The sequence below is a fragment of the Carassius carassius genome, chromosome 33 (genome assembly GCF_963082965.1).
Source record: "Carassius carassius chromosome 33, fCarCar2.1, whole genome shotgun sequence".
NCBI classification, from domain to species: Eukaryota; Metazoa; Chordata; class Actinopteri; order Cypriniformes; family Cyprinidae; genus Carassius; species Carassius carassius.
The window spans coordinates 28,517,858-28,528,706 of NC_081787.1; the positions used below are offsets into that span (position 1 = coordinate 28,517,858).

Sequence of the window (10,849 nt, forward strand, 5' to 3'; positions counted from 1 at the left end):
TGGTTACTTTGTGTTTTGACCATTGATGACCAGTATATCATTCTAATAAATGTTTATGGATATAATAATCTAGTTCAAAACAGACAATTAATTTCAGATGTGTCAGACGTCATAGATGGCCTTAAAGTTTTCTTTCCAACTGCTAACATTATTATGGGGGGTGACTTTAACATGGTATATGATGAATGGCTTGATAGATATCCTCCCAAATGTCAATATAGTTCTTATAACCCTACTCTGTCTGATTTCTGTCGCAAACACAACTTATTAGATCCCTGGCGTATCAAACATCCGAATGTTGAACAATATTCTTGGTTTAAACCAAATAATACAGCAAAGTCAAGAATAGATTTCTGGTTAATCTCCTTCTCTATCATAAATATTGTTTCTGATTGTTGTATGTCAGCAGCACCTCTCACAGATCACTCTGTTATTAAATTGCTTATCAATCCTTCTGGCGTTAGAGGCAATAATAAGGGGTATTGGAAATTTAATTCTTATCTATTAAAATGCCAATCATTTCAGGATGGTATTAAAAACATAATTTCTAAGGTTATGAACGATGATTCAATAATGTCCTATGTTGCTAAGTGGGAATTCCTTAAATTTAAAATGAGAGAATTTTCTATTCATTTTGGAAAATCCCTTAATAGAAATAACAAATTAACAGAAATGACCGTCATTAAGGAAATAAACGAATATTATAACAGAACATCACTTACAGATACTGATAAACGGATATTACAATGTCTACTATCTAAACTAGATGATATCTATCTTCAAAAAGCTGAAGGAGCCTTCATAAGATCTAGGGCAAAGTGGATTGAGGAAGGGGAGAAAAGTACCGCTTATTTCTGTCGTCTAGAAAAAAGAAGGCAGGAGAGACTTGCTATTAAAGCATTATTAATTAATGGTAATGTAGTCACAGACCGATCTTTGATTGCTAAGGAAGCTGTCTCTTTCTATAAAAAATTATATTCCTCAACCTTTTCCTCAGATAATGCCGAATCTTTTTTCAACCATATTAAAGATCTGATTCCCCGGATAGATGATGAGTATGCACTGCTATGTGATGCTGATATTACCTCTGATGAGCTGGATAAAGCTGTAGACAGTTTGTCTGTAAATAAATCTCCAGGCAGCGATGGTTTCACAGCCAATTTCTATAAACACTTTTGGGGTTTATTGAAAGATCCTTTTTCTCTCATGTTAAAAGAAGCTATAGATAATATGACATTCCCCCTTACAATGAAACAAGGTGTAATAACTTTAATCCCTAAACCTGATAAGGACTCCAAATTGTTAAATAATTTTAGGCCCATTACTCTATTAAACACCGATTACAAAATTGTAACCACTGTCTACGCTAGCAGACTGAAAAAAATCCTACATAAAATTATAAGCGACTCTCAATCAGGTTTTATGAAAGGAAGATCTATCCATAACAATATTCGGTTAGTTCTGGATATTTTAGATTATAGACATCTTATTGATGATGATGGTTTTATTTTATTTCTTGATTTCTTTAAGGCATTTGATTCAATTGAACACCCATTTATTTTGAATAGTTTAAGATTATTTGGTTTTGGAGAGAAATTTAGAAACATAATTGAATCCCTTTATGAAAATTCAAATAGTTCAATTTCTTTACCAGGAGGTACTTCACCCCGATTCTCTATCAAACGTGGAGTTAAACAGGGTTGCCCCTTATCCCCATTTCTCTTTATAATAACCACAGAGCTGCTTTCTATCTTTCTTAAGCATTCAAATATAGCTCCATTAGAGGTGTTTGGGCATCCAGTTCTCATAAGCCAGTTAGCTGATGACACTACTATCTTTATGAAGCAGCTTTCGGAAGTCCCCAAAATCCTGCAAAATATCCAAATCTTTTCTAAAGCTTCTGGCTTAGAATTAAATTTGCAAAAGTGTGAGTTGATGCCAGTTCATCAATGCCAGTTAACCGAGGCCTATAACATCCCTATTAAATCTATAGTGAAATATTTAGGAATATATCTTTCTAAAGATATAATGGAATGTGAAAATCTGAATCTGTGGAAAGTAGTTGAAAATTGTCAATCCAAACTTAATTTATGGTTATTGAGAGATATTAGTTTATTGGGAAGAATTTTTTTAACCAAAATGGATAGTTTATCTAGATGTATCTACCCTGCATACTCATTATCGATACCAAATAAAGTGATTAAAAAAATTAATCAGATTAATTTTGATTATATCTGGAGAAAGAAAGCTCATTACATTAAAAGAGCAGAGTTGACTAAAGAATTCAAAGATGGAGGTCTACAAGCCATTGATTTTGATTTCATAAATGGAACTCTTAAAATTAACTGGTTGAAATCCTTCCTTAATAATGATAACCTTTGGTTTCACATCCCCAGAGAAATATTTAAGAAAATTGGAGGGATCGAATTTTTACTTAGATGTGATTTCATTCCCCAGCGTCTCCCTATCAAACTATCCAAGTTTCACCAACAAGTCTTGTTGTACTGGAAGCTCTTATACAACCATAATTTTACACCTCACAAAACCCCAATGTGGAATAATAGATATATCACAATAAGAAACAAATCACTGTATAAAAAGGAGTGGATGGAGAAAGGAATATGGTCGGTGGTTCATTTAATCGATAGTAGAGGTTATTTTTTATCACATAATAACTTCTGTCTCAAATATGATATAACCTGTAGTCAGAATGCGTTTAGCTCTATGATTAAAGCTATCCCCAATGCTTTCATGTGTTTGGTTCAAGCATACCTTTCAACAACGAATCCTCCCATTTGTTGTCTCCCATTACTTTTAGTTGAAGGTGTAGATTTTAAAGAAATTAAACTTCCAAACAAAACTATTAGAAATATGTTTGATAACATCTTATTTCCCATAGTACCCTATAGAAACTTGATTTCACAGTTCTTCTCAAAAAAAAATATTCACAGGTTACGAACAACTTACTTAAAATTTCCTTTATCTCCCAAAGCTAAGGAAGTCCATTTTAAAATTATAAATGGTGTATATCCATCCAGTGAATTTGTACAGCGAAGATTTGGTTTTGAAACTAGTAATTGTGTTTTTTGTGATAATATTGAAACTACAGATCATTTATTTTTTCATTGTATGTTTGTAGAGGCTTTATGGCTTGATATTCATGACTGGCTATATCCAAAGATTCCTCATCTTGAAGTCTTCTCTCACAAGGACATTATTTATGGACTCGTCTTGGAAAGCAACAAAGACGATTTTTTGGTTAATAACATCCTTATTCTAGTTAAATTCTATATACACAAATCTAAATACTTGAAAGTGAACCCTAAATTCTGTGTATATCACAATGAGTTTCTTTCTTATACAAATTCCCTTAAAATGATGAAAAGTAAAAATGCTAAAAAACTTTTTGCTATAATAGAAGAATATGACTTGAAAAGTAAACCCTAGCCTTTTTTTTTTTTTTTTTTTTTTTTTTTTTTTTACTTATTATTTTATTTGTCTATTTATTCATTTTTGGTAATGCAATTATGCACCTGATTCTACTGTTACTATGTAATTATATATTTTTGCTGCCATGTTGTTTGTACATGACATTGTTCAATAAAAAAAAAAAAACTTCTAACTTAAAAAAAAAAAAAAAAAAAAAAAAAAAAAAAAAAAAGGTGTAAGAAATGCAGCCATGAAATGTCTATTATTGTGCTATTTTGGAAGACTCATCTTTGTGCCATTCAACACTTGGCTATCTACCAAGCACTGTAATTTCCCTAGGAGGTCTACAATTATCACTGATGGCTGGATGTTGAATGAATTAAAAATGCCGAACAGAATGCGAAGGTCAGCTGGAACAGAACAGAGAGATGGCAGCTTTCTGATTCCACATTCATAATGGCATGTAATATCTTGAATTCTAAGCAGGCCACAATGTACAGAATATTCATAAAAGACAATAAGGACTTTCTCTTTTTCAAGGCAAAGTGTGATAAGAACATTCTCAGACCTGCCATACTGCTCAGAATGTAACTCATGCAATCATAACTTATAGGCCTAATTACTTAACAGACTGTATTAACATTCATTTAATTAATTATAGTATGTTGTTAATTTTTTGTGAGATTGTTGTCCTCTATATATGAGAGGGGAAACTGTTAAAATGATGTGCCACCCCTGACAGGATGGGGGCGCTGGTGTGAGAGAGAGAACAGTAATTATACAGTAAACAAAACTATAATCATAGGTTAATTTGGTCATAAGAAGTAAAAGAAATCAATCCACAATGAGTCACATTTGTTACATTGTGAGATTTTTATTTTGCCGCCATACTTTTGAGCAGTGTTTGGAAACATCTACGCTTCGGGATCTCGACACTGCGTCGAAACATCAATTTCACCTCAGCCATCCCTAGTTGCAGTTCATCGTTATTTTGATTTAATTAAATTAAGTCATGGATTTGAATCATAAAAAGGTCTCCGAATCTATTTATGCTATTTTGTATTCAACAGGATATACTTAAGTATCGTATTTATGCAAAGTGTCCCACATTTGGTTTTTTGACATCTGAAAATGAGTACAATTCAACAATTTACTCCTGGAGTCATATTTAGATCCAAAATATATCTGGAAATAAACCATATAGAGTCTGAAGATGCCAAACCAAAAGTTTGATAAGACACAATATCTAAAAAGGCTTTAATATATCATTAATACTTCTTGAGTTACAGGTATCCAAAAAAAAAACTTGAAAAGTGCCCTTTCCCCATTATGCCCCCACATACATCATTGTGTGGGAAGATTTGCATAACACTGCCCAAAAGTCCATGCAAAGAAAGGTGTAACTTTTATTCTCGCTGTAGTATTGTTGTTGTCGCCGCCGTATCGTGGAGATGCAGTGGGTTTCGTTATGAAAGTGAAACTACTTTGTTTGGCCTTCCAAAAGAGGACGATATCCACTTCGCCATGCCTAGAGCTGATCCATGCTGGTCGCTGAGGAAAGATCGCGCTGTGGATCGCCAGATCAGCTGTCACCAAAGACGAAGCCCGAGTCCAGCCCGGGGTCGTCACATGTGGTTGCCGCAAACTCGCAGGACGCGCCGTTCTCAAGTCCACCGGCCGTTCCTTACTCAAGCCTGCAGTGTGATGCTGTGTGACGCATTTTATGGAAATAAGTTTTTTTAAGCCTTAAACCGCATAAACACATTGCATTACACCAAATACACAACATAATGTTATTTTCAGTAACGTCATATGACTCCTTTAAAGTTGACCTATTATGCCACTTTTTACAAGATATAAAATAAGTCTCTGATGTCCCCAGAGTGTGTATGTGAAGTTTTAGCTCAAAATACCCTACAAATATTTTTTAGAGCCTGTTAAAATTGCCATTTTTAGGGTATGAGCCAAATGCGAACGGTGAACTCGCTCAGGGCGGTTCTATATTAAAACTGCAGTGTTTGTCAACATTTGTGGGCGGGGCCTATGGCTAACGTGACGTCACATTAGCACCAATGCTGAAAATAGGTAATTGGGAGAAAAATGCTTATGAGTTATGGGAATTAAAAAAAAAGGAGTGGGTGGATTTTTATCATTATAGAATGGTTGTGTACACACACTGCCAACACACATTAATGTCCAAACTTAGCATAATAGGCCCCCTGTAAGTCATTTTTACCCAATGTAATTTAGTTCTGAATCTCAGGTGAATTTTGAGTAACAAGGTAATGATGGTAGATCTACACTGAAAAACAATCTTGCAATGTCCCAAACCCAATATTTGGTGATATCCAAGACTCAAGCCCAAGTAAAGAAAAGTCCAGAGTGCTAGTGAAGCCCAAATCCAAAAGGTAGTTTTACTAACGATGTGCATGTGTGACCACCATCTTGTCATTATCACGGTAACAATTAATTAATGTCATGCTTGCAGTTTGTAAAGTAGCCACACAAGGATTGATTTTATATGACAGTGGAATCTGCTTCTGGTGCCTAACTAAAGGAGAACATGTGATTAAAGACTGCACAAAAAATCTTAACTACACCAGATGGAGAAAACAGTATCCAAGCATGTAACACATTATAGCATTGGACTCTTCAGAACATCTAAAGAAAGCACCTGTATAGCACACAGGTGTCCCTCCAAGCCGGTAAGCATACTAGAGTCAGAAACACGTTTGTATCATTGCAAAAGAGGCTGGCTGTTCACAGAGCTCTGTGTCCAAGCACATTAATAGAGAGGCGAAGGGAAGCAAAAGATGTGGTAGAAAAAATGTGTACAAGCAATAGGGATAACCGCACCCTGGAGAGGATTGTGAAACAAAACCCATTCAAAAATGTGGGGGAGATTCACAAAGAGTGGACCGCAGCTGGAGTCAGTGCTTCAAGAACCATTACACACAGACGTATGCGAGATATGGGTTTCATCTGTCGCATTCCTGGTGTCAAGCCACTCTTTAACAACAGACAGCGTCAGAAGCGTCTCACTTCACAAAAGACGGGACTGCTACTGAGTGGTCCAAAGTTATGTTCTCTGATTAAAGTACATTTAGCATTTCCTTTGGATATCAGGGTCCCAGAGTCTGGAGGAAGAGAGGAGAGGCACACAATCCATGTTGCTTGAGGTCCAGTGTAAAGTTTCCACAGTCAGTGATGGTTTGGGGTGCCATGTCATCTGCTGGTCTTGGTCCACTGTGTTTTCTGAGGTCAAAGGTCAACACAGCCGTATACCAGGAAGTTTTAGAGCACTTCATGATTCCTGCTGCTGACCAACTTTATGGAGATGCAGATTTCATTTTCCAACAGGACTTGGCACCTGCACACAGTGCCAAAGCTACCAGTACCTGGTTTAAGGACCATGGTATCCCTGTTCTTAATTGGCCAGCAAACTCCCCTGACCTTATATTAGTTATAGTATATTGTTATTATTAATCAAAGTAGTTATATTATAGTATTGTTATATTAATTAGATAAGATTTTTAGGATTGCTTTGGTTTTTTGGATTTGGACTGGGCTGCTTTTTGATTTGGATTGCCCTTTTGGATTTGTTTGCTTTTTGTGACCTCTTCCTTTTTCCTTGTAATGGAGCCAGCAAGAAAGAGGAAATCCTCCCCTGTCTAGGAGTTTTTTTGAAATGGTGGGTCACAATAAGGTATGTTGTTTGACTGTCTTGATCTAATAATAATACTCACTATAAGGCTGTATTTAATTTCATGTCTATTCATTTATGTTTCTAGGTGAAATGCTTGCTGTGCCTAAAGGTGCTGACATACAACAATAACACCTCCATGCTCAGGCATTATCGAGCACGGCACGAGCATTTGCACAGACTACTAACAATCTTTATCAATCAAATCAAGTCAATATTTATCCAAAGTGAATCTCACAAGATCTGAGGATCCACTAGTATATTGGGCTCAACATAAACATCTGTATCCTCATTTATACTAGCTGGCACTGACATTTTTATGTTCACCCGCATCCTTTTTCCAAGGCTGGAGAAACGATTCTTAACCTTTCCCACCCTACACTTTTCTGTTGCAATTTGCGTTATTCTCCCTCCACCATAAGAACTACACTCAACACAGTCTCACTTTTGTTGTTCCTACTGTCACTATCCAAACAATTTATGAATAATGAATGAACTGTGTGTGACAGTTGTCTCTGCACAAGTAAATTCAGACAGAGAGAGAAACATATTTTATTTGATACCCAGGCAATGGACAAATGTCTGCTCAGGTCATTGATTCAGTATTAATTTATTGGTCTGCTATTTCTTTGCACAGTAGCTAGGTGTGACTAGTGAGCAATACTGGATGAAGCTTCGAGTAATGAACCTGTTGGTGCGAGGTCTCAGGAGAAGGGTCTGGCTGCAGACCATGGGCGAGTGGAGCTCCACTCTCGAACCGGAAATACGTCACCTCCACTTGAAAACATCAAGATGGCGTTGCCGTGAGTTCTTCACTCAGGTAATTTTATCTCAGCATCGCTAAAATGGTGAACTGACGCTGTTGTAACGTGCAGTGTAAGAAAAACGCACAGGGCTTGCGTGAAATTACTCACAAAAGGATTAATAAACACTATGGATTTATAGATTTATATTATATCGCGAGCAATGTTGATGTCTGGCCACTGATCTATAAATCATTTATACACCCTATATAGTCATGTAAAGATCACTGTGTCTGGCCAATGTTTTTATTTTAATTTTAAAAAAAAAATTTTTTAATTAAGGTATCAAGTTCAATTACAAACCTTTACGGCATATTTCAACAACTGAACACATATTATTAGTGTTGATACAGCCAAATAGAAAGAAAAAAATACAAAAATAATCACAATAATCACACCATAAGATAAAACAGAATAAAAAAGGGAAAGAAAAAGAAGGATGAGGGTCTTATTCTAAAAGCAAAAACAAGTTAAAAGCATGTCCATCATGTAATAAAGAGACTTTAAAAATATCTTTAGTTCATTCTTTCATCCGCTGAAGTGAGGTTTAACCTTTAAAAGCTTACATCTATGAATATAGTATTTGCACAAAGTAATTAAGTTATTTATCAAAAATTCTAAGATCTTTTCCTTCAACAATACTCCAACCTTAATTGAGATCACAGTCAAGCGGTGTATTGATTTATGTTTTGAATGAAGCCAGTTTTGAAATTCCAGCCAAAAAGTCTTTACAGATTCACATTGGAAAAACATGTGATCAACACAGTTTCTATATCTTTCTCACAGAACCTGCAGGAATGGTTCTCCTAATTAAATCTTTCATGTAGGAAGTTATTAGATGGGTAAATGTCATTGTGAATTTTAAATCTTACTTCTTTGGCTTTAGGAAGAACTGAATAAGTAAAATAACGCTTCCTTATTTTCTTTGCCTCTTCTTCACTAAATTCTTGAAGAACATACTTTCTTTTCAGTTGACTGGGGAAGTACGGTTTGGATAATACATTTCTGATAAACTTATTTGTTAATTGTTTGTTCTTTAAATTTTTACCTTCATTACATGACAGCTAGCATAGGAATAACTTAGTTTTCGGTGGCTTGTGTTAAAATAACGTAGTGAATAATGAAAGGACACAATCGTTTTGTATGTGTATGCCTTTAGCATTTGTTTTATAATGTTAAAAAGGTCATATGAGGAGGTTTTTTTCATATGTAATTTTTCATTCACTTCCAGGGATAGGATTGGCATGGAAAATGCAGCACTCTTTACATTTTAATTGTATGTTGCCATCCTAGAAGTCAAAGTCTTTTTACATGTGACATTAACATGTACATATTTATTTTTTCTATTTTGTTGTTCTATTATTCTATTGTTTGACTTTTTTGTTTCAGATCAAATGTATATCAAGTGTTATCCATGCTCATAACACCTCCACAAATAGAGACGGGAACTTCTGTGCACCATCATCTTGTCTGCTTTAGGACTGTCAAAGGTGTTTGATGCTGTACTTTTCTGTGTTGAATTTACATCAGTATACAGACATAGTCTTGTTCCAGTTTTGCTGTGCTCATGTCTTCTTTGTGTCCCCAGCCCAGCAATCAGATGCATCAGAACAACAAAGCACAACTGTGGTGGCCCAGGAACCTTCAGCAACAAGTACATTGCTTTAACATTAATGATAATGCAATGTCAGTATTGTAATTAAACTTGACCCATCTGATGTAATTGTTCATGCCAGAGATTTAACAACATTGTCAGTCAGGAGCATATTTAACTAACAGGAGGCACACTTCAGCTGGCTTGATAGTGACTTCAGTAAGTGTGATTGACCCTCTTGTTTTTTGTGGCTATAACAATTAGGCCAAGTAATCTCACTCTCTTCCATTTCCCAAACATGAAACCTTTGACTGAAACATTAAAATGTATTTATTTTTTTATTTTTGTTGATACTGAACAGGTGCAGTGAAGATATTTAAAGAGACACTATCACATAAAGTACAGAAAGCCTTACATCATCTCTAGGTGCAGTCGCCTTCGGTGCAGCCAGCTTCACAAAGACTGTGGGGCTGGTCACCAGGGAAATGGACAATAGGGAGTGCTTTTGGGGTTTACTCCGAAGATGACCACCTTGGCTACTGTAGCTGGGATTGCTTCACTGAAGATGGAGGTCTTGAAGAGTAAAGTGTGTGTGTGTGTGCACACACATTGTGTATTTACTGTAACAATTATGGTCACTTGCAGTTCATGTGTTTTCAGTGTAGTGTAAGATGTTTATTATTATTATTACTCAAAAACAATTAAAACTGCTAAATTGTGGAAATTATTCTTCATTATTTTACTGTGGTTTATATGTATATGTTGTTATTTTGCTTAAAATACAAAATTAAAAAAAACAAAGTTCTGGTTGAGGTATTATTTTAATAATTTATTTAATATTTCATTTATTTTTCACTGCTAAATATCACAAACATAAGGTTAACTTTCTAAAAATGTATGGAATGTTACATTGGCAGTTGTACATTGGTAAAACAAACATGAACAAAAGGCAGCAGCCCTCAAAATATGGATTGTGGATGTCTAGTGCAAATTGCTGAGGGGGGGGGTTAAAAAACCGCTGTTGTGTCATAAACCGTAAAAGATAAGTATCGATTATTATTTTTCTTATTATTTCTACTAGGTAAAAGTAACAAAGATAAAAGTACAGAACATATTAACATTACGTACAAAGAGGTGACATAACTTGGCCGCGTCATTTGTGGAGGTGACGTAATTCTACGGAAAGTGTTGCCTGTGCCAACATGGCGGCGGCGTTGCTAGTGGAGGTGACGTATTTCCGCTCTTGAGTGGAGATCCACTCGCCCGTATGTCTGCAGCCAGACCCTCTTGGGTCTCAGTGGTTCAGGAAGCCTCAGTTAA

General features: G+C 35.5%; 1 protein-coding gene across 1 annotated transcript in view; it reads left to right on the forward strand.

Moving 5' to 3' along the window:
- The first annotated feature begins 10,731 nt into the window (after positions 1-10,731).
- LOC132114295 (iron-sulfur clusters transporter ABCB7, mitochondrial) overlaps positions 10,732-10,849 on the forward strand; it is a 37,203-nt gene continuing 37,085 nt past the window's right edge. Inside the window, exon 1 of the mRNA XM_059522407.1 lies at positions 10,732-10,755. Coding sequence (XP_059378390.1) covers positions 10,732-10,755 — 24 coding nt within the window. The remainder of the gene's footprint in view (positions 10,756-10,849) is intronic.